The sequence below is a fragment of the Strix aluco genome, chromosome W (assembly GCF_031877795.1).
Source record: "Strix aluco isolate bStrAlu1 chromosome W, bStrAlu1.hap1, whole genome shotgun sequence".
NCBI classification, from domain to species: Eukaryota; Metazoa; Chordata; class Aves; order Strigiformes; family Strigidae; genus Strix; species Strix aluco.
The window spans coordinates 42509930-42532795 of NC_133970.1; the positions used below are offsets into that span (position 1 = coordinate 42509930).

At 45.0% G+C, this 22866-nt stretch overlaps 1 protein-coding gene across 32 annotated transcripts in view; it reads left to right on the plus strand.

The window, feature by feature from the left end:
- Window positions 1-22866, plus strand: part of LOC141917810 (CUGBP Elav-like family member 4) — a 1125997-nt gene that overhangs the window by 1071255 nt on the left and 31876 nt on the right. For 8 of the 32 annotated variants that reach the window (XM_074811370.1, XM_074811371.1, XM_074811361.1 and 5 more), the window contains 3 exons: window positions 9651-9716; window positions 11972-12052; window positions 18030-18113. In XM_074811370.1, coding sequence (XP_074667471.1) covers window positions 9651-9716; window positions 11972-12052; window positions 18030-18113 — 231 coding nt within the window. Of the gene's footprint in view, window positions 1-9650; window positions 9717-10532; window positions 10538-11971; window positions 12053-18029; window positions 18174-22866 lie in introns of all 32 variants that reach the window. The other 24 variants (XM_074811383.1, XM_074811384.1, XM_074811375.1 and 21 more) reach the window with 7 other exon arrangements.

Sequence of the window (22866 nt, forward strand, 5' to 3'; positions counted from 1 at the left end):
AAGAGCTATATCAGTTTCATAGTAGGCCTATATGTTGTCCCAAACATCTACAGTTCCTAGGGATGCTAAGAAAGGGCTTTTCCAACTAACAGGATGGAGCAGAGGGCACAAATGCCCTGTTTTTCATGCCTCTTTTGATATGTAGGGGAAGAGACAGTGGGGCAAAATGTCTCTGACTGAGTAGTGTCCAGCCCCTAAATGGTAAAATGAGACTATAAAACACAGCATCAGTCTCCATTTTCTGCTGGATCAGCACAGTCTTTCTGTTATTGCAGTTGTTGTGTCTGAATACCTAATTAATAACAGCAATAAATGTTGGCTTCTTTAATCACAGCATCAGCTGCTCTAATCAATCTTAATAATATGGAATCTGTACTATGGCACCCATAACTTTTAATCTACATAAATTTCTCAAGAGGTCTCACAAGCTTGTTGTACAAAATGATATAATTATGGATATAGATTAGGGCTGTAGAGAATGATTTAAATTGGATTTAAGGAGAAGATATACAGAGCCCTCCCACTCAGTTAATTATTTATTTTAATCCTGGCCTTCACATAGATTTTTTTTTAATTATTATTTTATTTACCCTCTCCCACTGACTGAACAGTGCTGCCACTCTTTGATCACCCTCCTCCCCCATCCACCCTCCCAGAGGTGACAGTGGCCAAGCTGCAGCTCCTAGGAAAGGTGTAAAATACCTCTGGGACAGTGGGAGAAATGAATAGATGGGGCAGAGCACAGAGCTGTGTATGTGGGCAATAACACATCTTGTAGACCTGTGCAGGGAGCAGCACTGCAAAATAGAATTAAATAGATGGAAGAAATCATGTCTGTCAGGAAATGCATAGGCAATCAGATGCAGGGGGTGAAGAGGATATCATGTAGGTGTAAGGTTTGATGACTCCTTCCACCAAAGTCAAATCCCAGGGTGTCTTATGGGCTCAAACTGTGCCAGACCCTGCTTTTGTCTCTCAGAAGCACTGGATCCCTCTGATTTCAGAGACCAGTTTTCCTTGGATTTCTCTTACCCTGAGCTGGGACAGGGACACTGTCCCATACCCATGGAGGGGGATGGAGGCCCCCCTTTTGATGGCTCAGGCAGTAACCATCATCCTTTTTCCTCACACCTCCACTGGCTTCAGTGCAGCTCCTCCTGATTTACACCCCCGACTGTGGGGACGAAATCCCATGCAGGCCACAGGAGACAAGACCACAGACAATCAATATGATTGGAAGTCAAGCTCAAAGCTTTATTAGCAAGCAAGCCCTTATATACTCTTGTGCCTTCTAAGAATAGCAGCAAGCCTTTATATATTGTTGTGCATTCTAAAAGTAGCTCCCCTCGGTACTTTCCACAAACATTGCTACCCGCACATAGCCAGTAGATAAGTTCCTGCTTTTGCAATTCCAAAAGGTCCCTTCTTTATCAGTTTCTTCCTTAACGAGCACATTCTTTTCTTTTGGCCTTCTTGTAACTATTTCTTGTTTTCAGACGTCGTTAATCTTCTGCCCGAGTGCTGGTTGTACTTTTCCATTGTCAGTGTGGGCAGAAAGTTCAGTAAGCCAGCATGCACACCAACACCCGACCATCACAGCAGACTCCAGCCCTCTGTCCCCTACAACTATTTTCATCTGGGGTGCCCACATAATAGCTCGACTTGTCCAGACACTGTAGCCGGGTTACTGGCACCTCAGGAGGAATCCTTTATAGAACATCACTTAAAACAATTTTATTTATTTTTAACAATGATGTGCTTCAGTCTGCCACCTCCATCCTTTCATTCTCTGACAAAAGTTAAACGTCAGGCCTAACACTAGCTGAATGCCCCTTTAAAAAGTTGGTTTTCAATCTAGAGATATATCAATAGTAAGAAAGCTTCCTGGTGTTAATTTTCAATCACTGGTATTTCATGCTGACTTGGGAAATCATCCTTGGTTTTTGGCATCAGGCAGAGGATTTGGAAAGTGACATTAATAGATCTACTTTCTTTAAAGTACTTGGGAGTCATTTCTTGACTTCTGCCTAATGAATAAGTGCTGCCTTCATTAAATGTATATTTATGGCCAGATAGTAGGTCATTGGCTTGTTTTATGTCTCCAGGTTTATGAAAGTTTTTCTGCCATGGTCACCTTGTGGCATCTTGGCCAAGATCATCTTGCAAAGAGACAATTGTATCTGAGCAGGATTTTTCCTGTGAAGATATGGAAATGATAAAATTAATATAGAGGCACTGTCCAAGGATAAGGGTCTTGCCCTGAGCTGCCAAATGACGTTACTATTAGCATCTGTTTTCACAGTACACCTTTACTTTGCCCTGGAGAGGCCAGATCCTCAGCTTCTGTAAAGCAGCAGACTACATGGAATTCAGTGGGGCTGATGTGATTCATACTTGTCATCTGGCCTCTCAGGAGCCTCTCTGCTGCCTTCACTTCACTATCTGATCCTCAGTGTGTACATTACATCACAGTTATTCTCTTAAATATCTGTACGTTGGACGTAAGATGTCCATGAGTCTGGCAGACAACAAATAATGCTATTTCAAATGTTATCTATGGGCACATTTGCACAGATAGTCACTAGCATGTCCAAGGTCTTTTGAAGATGTTACAACTTAGAGACATGCTAATTCTGGCCCAAAAGCCCCTTTAAGGTGCTTTATGATATCCATGTCCCTCATCTAGTGTCTTCTACATCCCTATAGTTCTTACCAGACCTTACTCAGCTATTTACCTTTTGGGCCACAGTGGGCTTACACCCACAGCATGCAGAGGAGCTGAGGTCTGTCCCCAGCCCCCCCATACCTGTGTTCAACTAATATTTGCAGTAACAGAGAAGACTGGCCAACTGCATGGGGAGAAAGGGTGGCTGAGACAGGGTAACTCTCCTACCTTAGTGGAGCATGATCTGTATGAAGGCCACAGGGATGCACACCCTATTAAGTTCTGTGTATCTTATGGAGGAATAAAGCAACTGCAAGCCCAGAGGGCAACTGAGCACCATGCAGCCACTCACTCCTTCCCCCTCAGGAATGGGGAGGAGAAAATAAAACAAAAGGCTTGGGGATCCAGACAAGGACAAGAAAGGATGACTCACCAATTATGGTCATGGGCAAAAGACAGGCTTGTTAGGGGAAGAAAAAGAAACAACCATTTAATTTGAACACCACCACCACCACTAATTTACCAATCAAACAGAGTAGGACACTGAGAAATACAATAGCATCTTAAAAATGCCTTCCCCCCAACCCTCCCTTCTTCCCAAGATCAGCTTTGCTCACGATTTCTCTACCTCCTCCCCCCAAGTGGCACAGGGGGCAGGGGATGGGGGTGTCATGACCCAGACTGGGAGCCTGTCACATCCCGCTCAGACTAGGGAGACAAGTGACTCAGATTCACAAATCCCCAATGGAGCGGACAACAAGTCTCCAAGTCCAAGCATTTATTAACTACCCACAATGTACTAATTGAACACACGATAGTTGGCTAAGTATATAGCAAGTTGTGGCAAGCAATACAATATGCCTTGCATTTCTTAATAGGAAAGGGAAAAGAGGGAGATAGAGGGAATGGGGAAATACAGATCACCGGTCTGGGTTTCTGCGCTGATCCCGCCGATGAGGGTTCCAGGAGGCACAGGAGGCAGCCGTCTTTTTCGCTGGCATCCGTCTTCTTTGCTTCACTGCACTCTCCAGGGCCCCCCTTTCTTCCCCCCCCTTGATTTATACCCACTTTCCTTGGGTCTGTCCCCTAGGTCGACCCACATACCTACGTATCCCATGTACCGGGAGGGGTAAGGTGTTTCATGGGATGATGTAATTAGCATGATCATGTTAGCCCTCATTAGCATATCGAGGGGTATTAACTTTAATATACATTTCATGGATAATGAAGCAAAGGTCATTCACCGGACAGATGGCCCTTGAAATTTGTCCAGGTGCCCCAGAGCAGAGCCGTCCTGTCTCCACAGGGCTTCCTCCTCCAGCTGTATCTTGTGTTATTTGGGCAGCCTTATCAGCTTCGACCTCCACAGAATGCACCCTGTGACTCATAGTTTTGTCTTGCGAGTGTTTGAGGCATTTCTTTGATCAGCCTCAACTTTTTCTTTCTGAGGCTGTTTTTCTTGGTTTCTTGCAGGCCTGGTTTCTTGTCTCTCACAGAGCCCATAGAGTCGTAAAGATTCTGTGATCCCCTCGGTTTAAATTAAGGTGAAACAACACCAAATGACCGGTTAAAATGTTTAACTTGTGGTAGAAACAACTTAAAATTGGAAAAGGATAATAAGCAAGGTGGTGTCCTATAAATCTATAAGAAAAAAAGGAAAGAAAAGAAGAAAGGAGAGAAAGAGAGTCCGGATCACCACCCCTGGATCCAGCGTTTTCTCAGGCCCGGTAATCTTGGGTGGTGGGTGCATACACAGGAAAGTTTTCTGTTGCCTTTTAAGTTCATCTTATCAGCTGATTAGCATACTAGACAAAGAGAGGCAGGTATTCAATGAACTCATTTCCTTGAGAAATGGGGAAAAGGTGGAGCATGGGTTCTGTGCATGCGTTGGGGGGGAATGGGGTACGTTAACCCTTTTGTCCAATTGAGTCGGTGGTCATGATCTCCCCCTACCACCTTTACCTTTTCCTCATTTTTTGTTTTTTGGGCAATTATCCAGTCATTAGCTCCATCTGGTGTCGGTTGTTTATCTTTCTTATCAATCTTTTATCTGTTCTTTGAGGCTAGAGTTGTAAATTAAAGTGTAGGCCTTAACCCGAACATATGGTTTTATTCAGTCTATGTCTCCTCCCTTCGAGGCTTATCTAAGGAATTTGGCTATACAACTGCAAGGGAGCAGAGCCATGCACACTTCGATACACCCTGTGCTTCCCTAGGCCGGATAATTAATTCCTTAGAGCAATCACAAAGGCCACAATTTGTCCTTGAGGTTTTCTGTATCGATGAATGTTTGAGGCATTAATTCCTTCAGTTCCTTACAGGGGGTTGCAGTCATTTCATCACCCATAATCTCTGCCACTCCTTCCTCCTCAGGGAGAGGACTCCTCACACTCTTCCCCTGCTCCAGCATGGGGTCTCTCTCATGAGAGACAGTTCTACATGAACTTCTCCCACGTGAGTTCTTTCCACGGTCTGCAGCTCTTCACGAACTGCAGTCCTTCCCGCAACAGACTGCTGCAGCATGGGCTTCCCTCAGAGTCACAGCCTTCTTTGGGCGCAGCCACCTGCTCTGGTGTGGGGTCCTCCATGGGATATCTGGTGGATATCTGCTCCACCATGGACCTCCATGGGCTGCAGGGGGACAGCCTGCCCCCTCACCACAGGCTGCAGGGAAATCTCTGCTCTGGTGCACACCCCTCCCCCTCCCCTCCTTTTTCAAGTAACCTCAGTGTTTGCAGAGGTATTTCCCTCACAACTCCTACTCTCAGGTTCCCCTTCTTAAATATGTTATCACAGAGGCACAACCATGGTTCCTAATTGGCTTGGCCTTGGCCAGAGGCAGGTCCAACTTGGAGCTGGGGGAGCTTCTAGAAGCTTCTCACAGGAGCCACCCCTGTAGCCCCTCCCCCGCTACAAAAACCCCGCCACACACAAACCCAATACAGCAACCTTCTGTCATGGTCTCCTTGTGCTGAGACACAGAAATGATTCATGTCTCCCCATCACTTTGAATTTTAGCACATGATGTGCTCCATCCTACCGTCACACACAATCCCTGGGGCAGGTTGGCTCTGGATCATGAGCCTTTGCTGAAATTCACACAGGTCATTAGTATGTAGGAGGGCTGTCACTTTACTGCACACAGCATTGACACAACTTCCTCAAATGTCTAGTCTGTGTCTTGAGATTTCTGGATTGATACCAGCTGTTGGCTTCATTCACATTACAGCTGGGAGCACAGGCAGTTATTCCCTTTGCTAGTTATAATTCATCTGGCAGAGTGAGGAGCAGCATGAAAACATTCTCATGGCTGCCCAAGTTACCTTGGCTTCATACCAGGGTACACAGCTGGCCCTGGAGTCCATGTCCCTGCATCTTCATAGGCTGTGTTGGCCAGCATGGACACATCCACTGTACAGAAGTCACACCTTCATTTGCTGAGTAAACATGCTTTTCAAGCTAAGACATGTTCTTCAGTAAGCAAAGGTCATTACTTTTATTTTTAAGAGCTGCCAAGTTAAATCCCTGCAGGTGGTGACTTACTACGACTGCTTTTCCCCAACATCCAAGGTAGGGTATGAGACTATGAATAAAACAGAGCCCCAAGGCAGGGGTTGCTGCTTCCCCATGCTGTCTAGTCCTACAGCCCAGGGATGTTTTTAACTGCCTCCTTTTCAAGAGTGTCCAGGGATGATTGGATCAGTGTTATGGACCAGACACTTTGCATCTTCTTTACCTATAAGCTTGGAGCAAACTGACTGAAATCAGGGGAGAGTCTTTCCACTGGCTTGCATGTGCTGCGAGCCAGGAAGAAATTCCCTGCGTGATATGGGGCACAAGGCAGCATCCTGAGAAGGAAACACCTGGTTAGATACTACCCTTTCTGACAAGTCATAAAGACTTATGAAAATAATGAACTCTAAAAGCTTTGTGTTTGAGGGGAAAAGCCTGCATTTAAAGGCTTGTTGAGCCAGACCCTTTAAATAAAGCATATGTCCATTTTTAATATTTAATCTTAAAAGTTAACTGTGATTTTCAGTGTGTATTTCCTAAGCTGGTTACAATGGGCAGAGTGAGATACCCACAGATGGGGTGAGAAGAGCATCTCTTCAGTGAGCTGGGCGGCCCTGTTCAGGGCAGTCTCAGCTATAGCTGGGAGAGTGGGCAGTTCCCAAGTGTGCTCAGCTAAGGCAAGGAATAAAGGTACTGCTCAATGACTTCTCCTGTATCAACAGAGACACAGTCATTGCTAATTGTCAGCATGTCAGAGAGAGAACAAGTGTGCCTGCATCATTTTGGGAGTCCAAGTTGTTATGATCCATTGTCCCAAAGGGGTGCAGGAACTGGTGTATCACTCAACCTTTCATAGCCGTTCAGTTTTTTTCTGGAGCAATAATCTCAACATTCTGATTTTAGAGGAAAACAATTTTGAACAGAGGTTAAAAAGAATAGACTTTAGTTGCTTCCTTCTTCAAGAAGGCAGGAATAAGTAGAAAGTTTTTATATTTTCCAAGCATTTCCTCCAGTTTCCTGGAGCATCTACTCTAAAAATATAGCTTTGCATTGTTACTATGCCTTCCACTGATCTCCCACAGTTTTTAATGTATTGTCCTCACATCCCTTTTCAAGGGATGAAAATTCTTACAGTAGGGCAGTGCTTACCCATCTCACATATACACATATGGAGGGACCTGCCAAAAGTCAGCTAGGAATTCAACCAAACAACTTCCAACCTAAGAGTTCAATCCCACTTATTTTTTCCTGTGACTACCCCATCCTCAAAGTCCTTGTGATTCAGTAATGCCCATAATGAACAGGAGACTCCAAAGCCTTAGCCAAATAATTGGGTTTGTCCCCTCAAACTTTGGTCTCCTCACCATTCCTCCTTGTATTTTGGGAGATAAGTATGAGACCTTGCAAGCTTCCATCATGATCAATGTTGATCTTTGAAGTCAAGGTTCAAGCTGGTATTTGCATCCGTAAGAAAACACTGTCCATGTTCCCCAGGTCCATATACTTACATTTGCCAACCTCCCACACACTTTGGCATACAGTTAATGTCTCTCCTTGAATAGGTCAATGTCACCAGATTTCCTTCCAAGAGGCCCACACCTTTGTATCATGCAAGCACTTGCCTCCAGCCTTGTAGGAAGGAAGGAGGTGGGATGGAGGGGGGGAAGTGGCAGGTCCCTAAGGGATCATCCTACAAGTACTAAACTGGAGGGTCTGCATAAATGTAGAACTGTGCAGGACCAATAAATACAAATTACACTCATAACAAGAAGTGAAATATTAAGGCCAAGGTGACATTTGGACTGGAGGTTCAGCCAAGCTTTGCTTTAAATAATTTATTGCTGCAGATAAATGAAGAGCTTATCCAACACTGATATAGGAATATTAAGAAAATTAAGTATAACTATAGAATAGTTAGCCGTAGTAAACTTAGGTTGTTCATCTAAACTAAAAATCCTTTTGAGCTGTAAGAGCAGGGCATTTCTGAACTGTGGGAACAGAGAACACAGGGCACACAAACATACATAAATAAAGATAGAGGCCCCAAGGACAGAGGATGTAGCAGTAGGGTGACAAGAGGGATACGGATATTTTATGACTCAGTGAAATGAGATTGGGACCACTGACGCATGGAAATGAAGAACATCTGTGTACCCAGAGATGGAGGATATCTGTACCCCTGGAGATAGAGGACATCTGTGATGTATAAATTCAAGAAGATGACTCCCCATTCAAGGTTTCAAACATGGGGACCAATTATCAAGAGGATGTGCATCACACATCAAACATGGGAACTAAAAGGGATGGCTCCACTCAAGGATACACATCGCATCACGTTACCGATAAGATGGAGGAAGAACAAGACATATTGATACATTTATAACTTAACGGTTGACTCCTATCTCAAGGATAGCATCACGTTTCAAATTAAGGTGGAAAGAACTGTTGACACAAGAACTTTGGGACTAATTGCTTTTTGTTATGAATATGTATGTTTATATTGTAACACCATATGAATATGTATGAGTTACCTACATTTAAGTCAGGGTTTCACTGACTTAGATGTGCACGTTTGGTGGAGAGATCCCCCGTGCACCCGGCGCCGTAATAAAGAATGCCTGCTTTCTAACACTCTGACTTTTGAGTTTTAGAGAGTTCTTCTCTGACCGGCTTTTGCGGTATCAACACGTTTCCCTTGCTCTCTTTTTTTCTCTCCCTATCAACCAAAGGGGAAAAGGGAAAAAAAAAATCTTAACTAGCTTTGGTTGTATTTGAGCTAGACTTCAAAGTGTCACAAAAATAAACAGTTTTTTGGGGGAATGTACATTTATAAAGAGAGAAAATGCACTCTGAAGCCAACAAGGGACTGCATGCCTTATGCAGAGCTTCACAGCATCCTCCCTGGAGCAGACGAGTGGTGTTTCCCTCCCCCTCCAAGCAGCATCTCCTCTCACAGAGGGCTGCCTGGCAGCAACACAGTCCTTCAAAACATTGTTGTGATGGCAAGAGCCACTGCTTTGTTCTCTTCTTCTTCCTCCTGCTATGCCCCTGTTGTTTTCTGCTCTGATTGAAAGTTTCATGTGACTGTAGCTTTCACTGAGATCTGAGTTTGCACAGCACCTAGCACAGTGTCAGTCCTGGTGTAAGATGAGGACCCTTTAGCATTGATTACTGCAATGCCAAAAATCTGTATGATCAGAGGTGGGCTCCATAATTTAAGATTGAGGGGGGGAGGTTTGTTTGCCCTCTCTTCAAAGTCTCACAGGGTGACTGCTGGGGGACAGAGCCCTCTTGGATATCATGAGGGGGCTCTGCGCAGTCCTGTCCACAGGGTGAGAGAGCTGTTCCTCTTCTGGGACCTTCAGCCCCTGGGTTTGTCTGTCCCACACCACATATTGATGAGGGAAGAGAAAGGGAGAGTGCTTGTCATGTTTTAATCTGTTAATTGCTTCTCTCTCTTGTGTCTCCACAGCACAGAGCCCCACTGCAGCAGACCCCTTGCAGCAAGCCTATGCTGGAGTGCAGCAGTACGCAGGTCGTTAGTATTAAAACTTTGTCCCAATTAACCTTTCTGTTCTCTAAAGCCTTTAATCTCTGAACACACCTGAGGGGGCTGGGGGAAGGGAGGTGTTTGCTGATATAGGGGCAAGCTGTGGTCCACAAATTCTCAGATTAAATTTGCACTTCTTGTGGAAACAAATATAAAGCCCAGGGTCTTCTCTCACAAAGGAGGCAACATCCTTTCCCCAGGAAAGGCTCCCAGTGACCTGTACCTCCGTGCAGCTTCATTGACAGGACCAGTTCTGGTCTGCTTAGCACAGTGCACAAGTGCAAAATCAGACCACTGATTTGGAGACCACTTTCTATAACAGGTCTCCTGAGTGCTGCAGTGAGGAAGGGAGATGGGTAACCAGAGCCTGTCAGGGTATGGTATGTCTGCACATATCCATATTTTAGGGTATGTCTACACTGGTCGTACCCAGCTAGTTAGTTTGACACTTGCTTAAGAGCTATGTAGACATACTCCTGGCTTCCCAGCGGCTTTCTCCGTGGCTCCCAACAAGTCAGCCTCCGCTTGTGTTGCCCTGTATGCTGAGCAGCTCCTTTGCAGTTGATGGACTGACATCAGCCAAAGTGACCTGGTGCAGACCATGACCCCGCCATGTTCAGCCTCCCCTTGCGAGGTGTCCATAGTCAACTTTACGAGGAAGCTGCCACCCCAAAGACATTATTTCCTGTGGTAACTGGAGCAATCGTGGGTTCCCACTGAGGAATGGCTATTATCTCATGTCAGCACTGTATCTGGAAAGTTCATTTAATTCTCCATGTAGGGCTTCATTTGCCGGTGGTTTAGTTATTGTCATTTACTGCTTGTGAGGTTTGATAGATGGGAAGCAGATCAACCCTTTGAGCTGTTAATTAACCCCTCTGCACACACATGGCCCCTATCCCCCTCTCTGGTCTCACATGTGACCCATACTCTGTATTTTTAGCAGCAAGGCACATCATCTATCATCTGTGATACTGAATATCTCCCCTTGTCTCCTTGGTGGGGGAGCTGAGGTGGGGAAAATTGTCTTATTGCTGCATGTCCTGGTTTGAGCCCAGAGGGAAACTGAGCACCACACAGCCGTTCACTCACCCCTTCCCTCCCAGCGCTGGGAAAGAGAAAAAAATGAATCAAAAGGCTCAGGAATCGAGATAAGGACAGGAGGGGTCACTCACCCATTAAAGGTCACAGGCAAAAGACAGACTTGTTGTTAGGGGAAGAAAAAAACCAAGAACATCACTTTAATTCAAACACTAACAAAACCAACACTTAACAGACAGAATAGGACAGTGAGAAGCATTACCATATCTTAAAACACCTTCCCCCACCCGTCCCTTCTTCCCAGGCTCAGTTTTGTTCCCAATATTTCTAATTCTTCCCCCAGCAGCACAGGAGCAGGGGATGGGGGGTGCAGTCAGTCTGCCGCTCTTCCTCCAAGGTGGGGGGGAAGCACTCTTCTGCATTCTTCCCCCTGCTCCATGTGGCATCCCTCTCACGGGAGACAGTCCTGCACAAACTCTCTCCACTGTGTATCCTCCCCATGGGATGCATTCTTCTTGAGATGCTCTGACGTGAGTCACCTCCATGTGCTGCAGTCCTCCCAGCACCGAACTACAACAGCAGGGGCTTCTTCTTCCCATAGAGTCCCAGGGGTCCTCCACAGGCTGCAGGTGAATCTCTGCTCCTCAGGTGACCTCCATGGGTGGCAGGGAGGGCGGCCCTGCTGTCTCACCACAGGATACAGGGGGGGTCTCTGCTTCTGTGCACCTCCCCCCCTTCATCCTTCTCTTTCTTCCACTGACCTCGGTGTTCACATAGGTGTCCTTCTCATAACTCGTCCTCCAAGTCCCCCCCTTCCTCTCAGGTTGCCCATCTTAAATACGTTATCGCAGAGGTGTGGCCACCATCACTAATTGGCTCAGCCTTGGCCAGAGGCAGGTCCAACTTGGAGCTGGGGAAGCTTTCGAGAAGCTTCTTACAGGGGGCCTCCTCCCCCGCTACCAAAAACCCCTGCCACACAAACCCGGCACACTGAACACTGTTTCCACTGTGTTTGTGTGAGAGAAAGACAGTCTCTGTGGTTCTTCTGCCACATCTCACGCTGCATGAGATGGCCTGTCACAGAGGCAAAATGCAGGGGGGATCCCACCTCTAGCTTGGTATCATGGTTTGGAGTGAAAGCTCCTTGCTTCCCAGCACTGAAATCTGTCCCTCTTTCTTCTCTCCCTTTCTCTCCCCTGTAGCTGCTTATCCTGCTGCTTATGGCCAGATTAGCCAAGCATTCCCACAGCCGCCTCCCATGATCCCACAGCAACAAAGAGAAGGTGAGTAAATGGGATGTCCTCTTTTCTGGCCCCAGCACACCATTCCCACCACATTGGTTCTTCTCCTCATACATCTAGAGAGTATCCATTAAACACCTGATTGCTTTGAATCCCTGGTACACTGAGTCTTTTCTCAGTTTCCATATGTGGCACGGCATCATTGGCACTAACAGTAATATGTGGGAACATCCTTATGGGGAATCACTGCTGAGATCTCCTCAGTCCCCAGGGAGGGGAGCATGCTGATGTGTGTGGGCCATGGAAAGATCTGCTAGCAACATAACCAATAATGTCCAGTGGGGGGGTCTGTGTTAGAGGCAAGCAACAAGAATGCAGATAAAAATGCAATTGCACTGGAATAAAGAATTTAATAGGAAACAAAGCACTGGTGGCCCTTCATTAGAACGTGATTTCAGACACCTCCTATTTAGAGAACGAGGATCAGCTATTTAGAGGAGCTGATCTAGTCCTTTCAGCCTTCATTGATAATCTGGAAACAGAAATCAGCCCTTTTAGAATACAATATCTATATCAGGATGAGATGAATCATATAGTAAAAGTAGCTATTTCTTTACATTGACCATGAGAGGAGTTGGGTTATCTAGTCCACAGGACAGGATGGCTGCACTGGAGACATGAAAAGTAAGGAGAGGTGAATCTCCCACTATTGCATGGAAGTGTTCTGGGAGGTATCTACGCCATGCTTTGCACCAAAAAACTTGCCTGAATGAAGAGATAGTCCCTTATGTTCCCTTTACAGTCAGTGGGGAGCAGGGGGATCCTCAGAGGCAACTCACTCAGGTAGTCCCAACTGTGATCCAGGGAGTCCACTGCTCTCTTTTGACAAGAAGAGGGGACTGCTTGCCTAAGTGAGGAATTTAAGTCACGTGCTCCAGCTTAGTGTAGAGACCCTCATTTTAAATAATTACATTTCAATTTTTATCCTCTATTAGATTACTAATTCAGATATATTCTCTTATACATGTTATTATGTATAATGACATTTAATATTTAATATAGTGTAACAGAATTAAATGAATCAAGATTACACTATCAAACTAAAACATTCTGCTGTCCTAGAACTACTCTGGGGGAGAAATCTTATTTTGTAAGAAAATTAGATATGTCAGCACTTCGATCTAATTTGGAATTAATTTTTTTCCAATGTCAGAATTTCCTGGGGAACAAAACTTCCAGCTCCCAATTAGCTCTAGTACACATCCCTGCTGTGAGAACAGATGCACAGACCTAGCGTATCATTACAGAGATGTTCCCCCATGCTGAAGGAATTTGCTTTTTATTACTTACTGGGACTAGATTAAGCACAGGACAAAATGGCGAGCAGATCATTGCTCAGCATAGCATTGTGCCAGAAACAATCAGAAGCAAGGAATAGATGTTGTGCTCAATTTGAATACCCAATGCCCAAAGACCCCTGTATTTGTAAGGCACCATGTGTCTGTGTGGGTTGAGGGTGCATTACCCAGTGGACAAGGTATATCATAACTCCTCACTCCTTCCTGTAAGCTGCTGGTATTGAGGATGGTTGGGGCCAGATATATGAGATGAACCACCAGTCTGATGCATGCTGCTATTCCCAGTGTCCTCCATTTTCCTGCAGTGTTTAGATACTGTGGCTTGCTCTCCTGCTTGCTAGAGGGAGAATCTGTAAGGCACAACACTCCTTTTTAGCCGAGGGTGAAGACCTTTAAGTATCTGTAACCTTTAACAGGAAAATGCAGCAAGAGGGAACTCTAATAAAAATGCTCAGTGCTGAGAAGAGTACTTTATGTTTTCAAGGATGTGCACAAACGTTGATTTGTTAATGAACCAGCCCACAACAATGACATAAATGATCATATTGTTAATAACAATGCTAATTCTCCGCTCCCGGATCCTGGTTGGATAACAAGCCCAGAGCCACTTGGCTGCTGCAATGTTCCTGTAGAGATTAGTTATTACTTCCACATGAGCACTGAGGTTGCCGGCAGCTGATGGGGTGCATAGGGTGAAGCAGACCTAAAACAATCAAAGCTAGAGGTGAAGTCTTGATTCAGGCTGTGTCAACCAGGCAAAACTTAGGGGTAATTTTAAATTTGTATGGTATTACTTATCTTGATGTAGTTTCTGAAAATCAGAAGTACACTTAGGTATTAAAATGGTGCAGGTTTGTGACTCTCATCTGCCCTGTGCTCAAACATGCTGGGGATTGAATAGCAAGCAGATGTAGAAGAGACAATGAAATTCCAGCCTCTGAGTATTTGCTGTAGAGGTGAGTTGTGCAGTTGACCGGGGATGCAGGCTAACTTCATACATTGTTATGAGATGGCTCTTTTTTTAATTACTGTTGGAAGAGAAGTCTGGTCATAGCCTTTCCTTACAACAGTGACTCACAGTGTTGGGGATGCAATGATAGAGAGCTGATGTCAGCTCAGGTATGTGGAGTTTACTCATGTTGACAGTGGACACCCAGGGATATTTTGGATCTTGCTGTCTCCACACTAAATAACTAACAATGAGCAGGAGGGTGAGGAGCATGGGCAGAGCAATGGCTTAGCAGCTTGGGACCAAACAAGCCAAATCAACACAGACTCACTATAGAGTTCTCTACCATGTGCTCCTGTGTTCTCAATCCCAGGTTTTTTCCATTATCGTTTGTCTGTAATATACAAACAGTTCATAAACTGCATTCCTTGCAACTTTTCCTGTTGTCCAAGTCAAGTCTATCTGTGCTTCTAGTGTTATTAATGAACAGAAATATCTATAACTGAAAGCCATAAACCCAAGAGCTATGGTACATGTCAGGGTAGGACTGAACCTTGATTCTTTTTTTCTAAGTGTTGTGATGGTTAGATTTTTGAGCTGATTTACAGCCCTTTTGAAAACTAAAGTGTGCAGTAAATAATTTTAGTACTGTATTCAGCCCTGAACTGCCAAGTATACTGCTCTCCAATAATCCATTAACTCAGTTGAAACAAGACCTTTCTCTCCAACAAGATAGCTAGAGTTTTCACTAAGGGTTTGCCATACCAGCTCTGGTCTTCCTCTTGCTGCACTGATCCTGACTGAGCCCGTTAAAAGTCATTGCATGTGTGCACTAAGAACTAAGTTAGCTCTTCATAGCATTCTGAGCTGAACAATTCATGTGTTTGGTTTCTTAAAAATATACATGCATATATGAAGAGGTGGCCATACACATAGTCTTCCATGGAGTGCCCAGATTAACTTGACATAGGAGAAAAAAACAAAACCTCAAGGCTGAGACAGAGAGAGCGTGTTTTGTGACTTCTTTACCAAGGAGCCTAACTGTGGTAGGTAACCTACAGATGGGTGGATTTAACAAGAATTTCTTGTTAAATTCTAGTGGTAGAATTTTCAAATGTGAGGATGGTAAAAAAATCGAACTACCCCAGGTTGTTTCTTAATAGCAGGTGGAGTTTTCAGCATTAGAGATTAGCAAAACCCCTCTGTAGTTGGGAACAGAGTGAGTTTGGCCTTGAATGTCTGAGTTAGTATGGGAAGCCGCAGCATGGGTTTCCCAGCCACATTTCAAAGCTGAACTGGGCTTTGAGGATGGTCTCTGCTTTTTCATATCTTCCCTGGTCTCTTCCTCTTGGTCTCCGAGCAGTGTGAGAAAAAATTAATTTCAAGGTGAAATAAGGGTTGTTCTTTCCTTGAGCCTAACCTCTAAACCTGGTATAGATGAAGTTATGTGCCTCCTGCTCTGCCTTATGCCTTAGTAGGTGTTTCTCAGCACACGCAGGCAGAATCCCTACTCATGCACAAGCCATCCAAGACCCCAGGAAATGTAGCTGGCATTTTTGAAAGAATTTTCAAGTTTTACAGAGCAAACTGCTGGCTCTGGTGATGTCAGTGGGGATTTTGCCACTAACTGAAGCAAAATCAAGATTTTACCCATTCTATTATAGTGTGTATCTCAAATCCCATGGCAGTAGTGCTCTGGGACATGTTCAGATGAAGGAATTGATTTTTCCCTGCTATTCTGGACTATGGTCTTCTCCTGGGTAGAATTTTCTCAACTCTAACAGACACCTAAAGGGGTCAGTGTTTGTTTAATACTTTCAGACTGTTTCATATCTAGTTTATAGTGCCCGTAACTCCACATTATGTGGAGCTGAACTACAGAAAAGATTGGAGAAGGGATAGTTGCTCAGTGAGGAGACTAGTAAGGGATAGATGGGAGGTGGGGAGGTAAGATGGAAAAGCTTGGCATGAAATAGGGGAGCATGATTGTGGGCCACTAAGGTTCAAAAGTAATTTAGCTAAGCAGATGACTGGGTGCCTAATTAGTTAATTATCCCACCTTACCACTATCACCCCCATTTGGAAGAAACCTTGTTACCATCCTCATGACCTCTAGGAAATGCACAAGATGCAAAGGATCAGCTCTTCCTTCATGACAGTCCTTTTAGCAAATTAGTGGGGAAAATTGTGCTTAGCAAATATTCATTAGGGCTTCATTTTCCATTAAGCCAAAAGAAAATGTGGAGAGCCTGTGACTTCAATCATGCTGAGGCCCAGGAATTTTAATGAGCTTTAAATGGGCATCTGTCAGAATCCTGACTTTGCTGTACTTCTGCCAGCCAGGGGGATGAGTAATGGCTAATAAAAGGTGGGAGCATCTAAGAGACCACTTCTCCCTATCAGGAAAGGCAAAGCTGTAATTATTTGCTGTGTTATGACACCGTAATTATGCCTTGATGAAGAAAATGAGAGTATTAAAAAACCCCTTTCCTTCCCCACATGGTGCCCCAGCTGTAAATGGGGGAAAGTTGGATGAGTCAGGTCACAGGGTTGTAGGCACATGGGCTGGGGGAAGGAAACCCTCCTTCCCTCTGTCCTCTTACCCTTGTGGCAAGGAGCACACGCTATTTCCCCTTCATCCCACTCCCCCCGAACAAACCAGAGCTGGAGTTACCTGTTGAGGTCACTGCAGAGCTGGGCAGCAGCTGGAAGTACCTTTGGAAACAACTCCATGAAAAAAACCCACCAATCCTTGCTTCGTCAAACTATACAGTTTTCTGCTAGTGAATACTGAAAGTGATTTAAATGTTTATTTTTTCAACACACCTGTTCCCTTTTGACTTTTGCTTAAGTACAACATGCTTAAAAATAAAAGTCATATTGAAAAGTTACATTCTAAGCCATTTGACCAGAGGCAGGTTCTCCCTCTTCTGTCCCAAAATGCAATTTCAACAGAACATTTTCTGAGAATATCTACTTTAACAAAACTACATATTCAAACTAAAGACTCCTTTTCTGGATATTCTTCCAAGCACCCAAGTCTATATGTTACAGCACTGAGGCAAAAGAGGCAATTCCTTTTGCAATGTATTTTGAATATGAATCCATCTGTAATCTCTCTTGCAGAACCCTCTACAATGGGGACAGGGCCAAACGGTCCAGATTTGGGGAAGCCTTTGGCTGAGCTGAGTTGGAGGGCTGAATGTAAAATTCTACAAAACAAAATAAGCCCGTGGGTTTGTACATCTCTTTCTACTTGTTATTACAGTTCTGTCACAGACACAAGAAGGATAAGGAAACTTCTGCACGCAGACACTGAGAAGAGGCAAGGGTTAGTGAGGGGGGTCAACCAAAACTCTACAGATTAAATGAGATTATGAGGAGCAAAGAAAAACTATGAACTGCATCTTTCATGCTTTTTGTTCTTATTCCTCCATTCTGTCTTTCCATGGCCATATGTGCTGCTGCATTCCTCTGTCTCTAGATTTTATCCTGGTGTCTGTCCTGGGAAGGTTAATGAAGTTAGTCACCTCCAGGTGACTTTCTGAGTTCCTGGTCTTCTGCTTTGTCCTTTCCCCTGAGAGTCTACAGACTGCTTCCTAGAGGTGACCCCTCACCAGTCAGAGAGAGGGGATGCCAAAGTAAATCTCCACCATGTGCTTTCTCATATCCTATCTCTCTCCATTCATGAGTCTTCTTTTTCTCTTGATAGGACCAGAGGGCTGTAACCTGTTTATCTACCATCTGCCCCAGGAGTTTGGGGATGCTGAGCTGATGCAGATGTTCCTGCCTTTCGGTAATGTCATCTCCTCGAAAGTGTTTGTGGATCGGGCGACAAACCAAAGTAAATGCTTTGGTGGGTAAAGATAACAAAACAATCAGATTCATCTAGGAAAGGGCTTTCTCTGAATACTTTACCTTTCAAACTGCTTTCCTTCTGCTTAATCTTTATGATTTCTCTCAATTTACTCCTGTCGATACTTCCCCCTTCCCTCTTTGTCTCCTAATTGTCTCATGCTCAGAGTTGTGTGTGCTGTTTAGAGGTGAAGGTTTGGCATCTCACCAGCAGTGGGGTGCTGCAGCTGCTGGTGATGGGGTGGAAAATATTCCCCCCTTGGAAGGGGAGGTGGGGAGGGTACAGAAAAGACTAAAATACCTGGAGCAAAATGGAGGGGATGGGGGGGGGGGGGGGGACGACGGGGGACGGGGGGGCGATAGGTAAAATGCTGAAGGTGTCAGCACCGGGAGCATGTGACAGAAGGGGAACTTCTGTATGTAAGGAAAAGGAAAAACATGTTGTGGGGCTGAAGGGAAGACAGAGTTGTGGGGGCAGCTTTCCAGCAGCTGTGATTCATTAGACTGCAAGGGGACAAGGGCTGAACAACATCAGCTGGATGCCTGCTCTTCTGTGGGGATGGCTGCTTGGTGGACTGCAGGCAGCCATGCTCTGAGCCCACTGAATCTGAGTCAGCACCACAGCAGATGTAGATACCCTGACCTAACCCTGTGCCTCATTTGATAGGCCATGCTAAGAGTCTGGGTTTGAAAGCTGCACCATGCTCATACAGCCTCACTGCTGGCTCAACCCCACCAGTGGGAGCATAGACAAGAGCACAGCCTGTGAGCCACCAGCTAGGGACGCCCTGAGCTGCACCCACAAAGGGAGGGCTCAGCCAGCCAACAGCCATTTGGTGATGTGTGCATGGTGTCAGTGGAATCCCACTGTTTGCAAAGGTGTTGCTGTGAAGGGTCCCTTCTGGCAGTGTGGCAGCCTGGGGACCCTGCCACATTTGATCCCATCCCACCTAGTAGACAGGGGATCGCCCCTATCCATGTGCCCAGCACTGGGATGTGCAATTACTGGTTCCCCACATCCTGCACTCTTTGCAGACCTTCCCTGAGAAGTGCAATGGGACAAACTATTGCTTTTCTTCTCTTGTTACTTGCAGCTGATCTGGAGTCTGTCTCTCAGGCATACTTCCAGAGTTACGACTTACTGGATTTTTTTCATTTGACTTTAAAGCCACTCTCAGACTCCACACTATGATTCCCTTACATACTGACTTGCCCTTTCCCCTTCTGGACATCCTACTTCATCCCTTGCTAGATATGGTGCATGTCAGATGGTACTTCCAAGAGTTCCATGCCCCTCCTTTATGCACAGTTTCTCCTGCCCATCCACAGAGTCTGAAAAGGCTATTTTCCCCTTTGACTGAAGGATCCTTGTACCCTGACGTGAGGGAACACAGCATTCCCCTTTGCCAGTAGTCATTGTGTTGCTGCAGTCTCAAGCACTAGAAGAATGAAGGACAAAAGTTTGGTGTGAAGAGGCAGCTGGGAAATTCAAATGAGAAATTAGGAATTACCCCATTCTCTCCAGAGCCCAGAGCTCTACTCTAGGTGACACTGAAAACTGATGATCCAAGGATACCCATGGATTAGAAATAGACCTTTGGCAATGAAATTGTTATTCCTATCATAAATATTTAGGGGACTACTGAGCCTGGTTCTCCGCATATCGACAAGGGGGAAGACCAAATGTAAATGGAGAAGTGAGGTGAAAGCCAAGTCCAGTAAGGACAAGAATCTTCTGGACAGGTATTCACTTTATCTCCTCTTAGCTAAAAGACTCTCTGGCTACAAGGCTTAATGAGGATAGCAATATGTATTAAGTTTTAATAAGTTGCTTTAAATTGTAATAAGTTGTAGCGGCCAAAATAATTCACACGTCACAATGTTCTTCTTTCTTTCTGCAGGGCAGGGGCTGTTTATTTTCTTTAATATCTCTTTTTCTCTCTTCTTACATAATACATACTCATACAATAATACATACTTTTGCTCTCATTCAAGATCTTACTTCATAATAAACAAATCAACAACTAGACAGTCATCAACCCTCTCTCCCAGAAATAGTTCCATACTTTCCCTGAGCTGACTTATCTTTCTTCCAAGGCCTGTCTGACAGAGCTGCCCTCTCTTGCTGAGCTCTCTGAGCTGACCAGCTGATGTCTATTTGGCTCTTAAGTATTGAATCTTCCACAGCTGTGCAGGGCTAACACTCCTACAGCAATACATACCTAGCTTGTGGGGTAGGGTTGTGGGGCTGGCTTTATTACTGTTTCCAAGGTACTGTGAGGTTATGGCTGATACCTAAGCAGGGATTGAGGAATTTTAGCAGCAATTTTTCTTAACTGTGAGTCTTACTGGGAGAATCTACACATCAGCTTTTTTGATGAAGTAACCTCCAAAACTAATGGTGGGATATTCCAGCCTGAAAGCAGGATGGTGCCCTTTGGATATGTAGATTCAAGCACACAGGCAAGCAAAAGCAGAAATTAGAGATTGCTAGTGGATCTTAGTCACCCTATATTAGCTTCTGAGACAAATATCCAAGTCCAGTCAGTTTTGGGTCACAGGTGTCAAGCCCCAGTTTTCTCTGAATGCCATAAAGCTGAGTGCCTGCTGTGACTGTTGGTCTTAGATAAATATGTTGAATGTGCTGCCATGTGCACAACCACCAGAAGGATAGAAATACCAGAAGTACAGGTAGCTAATTATCTCAACCATGTCACGCTGCTCTTAAAAACCTCCCACCCTGCTGACCTTCAAATTTAAAGCAATGTAAAAATGTAGAGGATATTACAAAAAATCAGGCCTTTCATTTGTTTTGCTAAATCCAACTGAAGGTGCTGCAGATTATCTTTTATTTTTGTTCAGAAAGCCAATTTTAAAGAAAAAAAACAAAATTACTTTTTTCCTACAGTAAAAGATTTTTTTTAAACTTTGTGTCGCGGTTTGAACACGGCCAGCAGCCGAACACCTCGCAGCCGCTCGCTCACTCTCCCCCGCCTGGGGGATGGAGGAAAATGGAGAGATAACGGGAGACTTGTAGGTTGAGATAAAAACAGTTTAGTAAATGTTATAAAATAAACCAATAACAATAATAAAAAGTACAAACAGTTAATGCACAATGCAATTGCTCACCACCCACCAACCAATACCCAGCTTGTTCCCAGCTTGTGATCCCGAAATATCAAGATCTGTCAATTGCAATCTCAGAAGCGAGACAGAAACCCCTCCTTCCCAGCCACCCCTCCTTTATATACTGAGCATGATGTTATATGATATGGAAGATTCTATTGGCTAATCTGGGTCCAGTGCTCTGGCTGTGCCCCGTCCCCGCTTCTTGTCTGCACATAGACAGGACATGGGTAGTTGGAGAGTCCTTGATTTCTTAGCGACAACCGTAAACATCAGTGTATTAGCAGCATTCTTCTCATATCAAATCCCATACTGTATCCACAGCACAGCACTATTCTAGCTACTAAGAAGAAAAATTAACGCTATCCCAGCTGAAACCAGGACACATTGAAAATAAGAAAACTCTTTCCTTTTCTGCTTAAACACTTCCCGAAACTCAACATGTAAACACATAGCATTTACATTCTGTTTCATATTTTTAACCCCGCTAGAGCTCTCCAAATGCTAGCCTGGGGGGGGGGACAATACTGTCTAGCCCCAGAAAGATATTCCATCATTATATGACCTTTTAAAATGTATCTCCTATGCAGAACCATAGTAAATGCCTTCTTTTCCTCAGTCTTTAATAACAAGACTAGTTGTACTGAGGGAATTCAACCTCCTCATCCAGAAGACAGAGACTGGGAGAACGACCCCCCCTGCAATCCAGGAGGAGTTAGTCAGTGACCTACTGCATCACATAGACATACACAAGTCTATGGGACTGGATGGGATACACCCGAGGGTGCTGAAGGAGCTGGCTGGGGTGCTCGCCAAGCCGCTTTCCATCATTTACGAGCAGTCTTGGCTGACAGGGGAGGTCCCCACAGATTGGAAATTGGCCAATGTGACACCCATATATAAGAAGGGTTGGAAGGATGATCTGGGTAATTACAGGCCTGTCAGCTTGACTTCGGTGCCCGGGAAGCTGATGGAGCAGCTCATCCTGAGTACCATCATACAACACATGCGGGACAACCAGATGATCAGGCCCAGTCAGCATGGGTTTATGAAAGGCAGGTCCTGCTTGACAAACCTGATCTCCTTTTACGACAGGACGACCTGCTTATTGGATGAGGGAAAGGCTGTGGATGTTGTCTACCTTGACTTTAGTAAGGCCTTTGACACCATTTCCCACAGCATTCTCCTGGCAAAACTGGCTGCTCACAGCTTGGATGGGCACACGATTCGTTGGGTAAAAAACTGGCTGGATGGCTGGGCCTAAAGAGTGGTGGTGAACGAAGTTCAATCCATTTGGCGACCAGTCACGAGTGGTGTCCCCCAGGGCTCAGTTTTGGGGCCACTCCTGTTTAACATCTTTATTGATGATCTAGACGAGGGGATCGAGTGCACCCTCAGTAAATTTGCAGACGACACCAAGTTGGGTGGGAGTGTTGGTCTGCTCGAGGGTAGGGAGGCTCTGCACAGGCTGGAGCGATGGGCTAAAGCCAACTGCATGTTTCAATAAGGCCAAATGCCAGGTTCTGCACTTCAGCCACAACAACCCCCAGCAGTGCTACAGGCTTGGG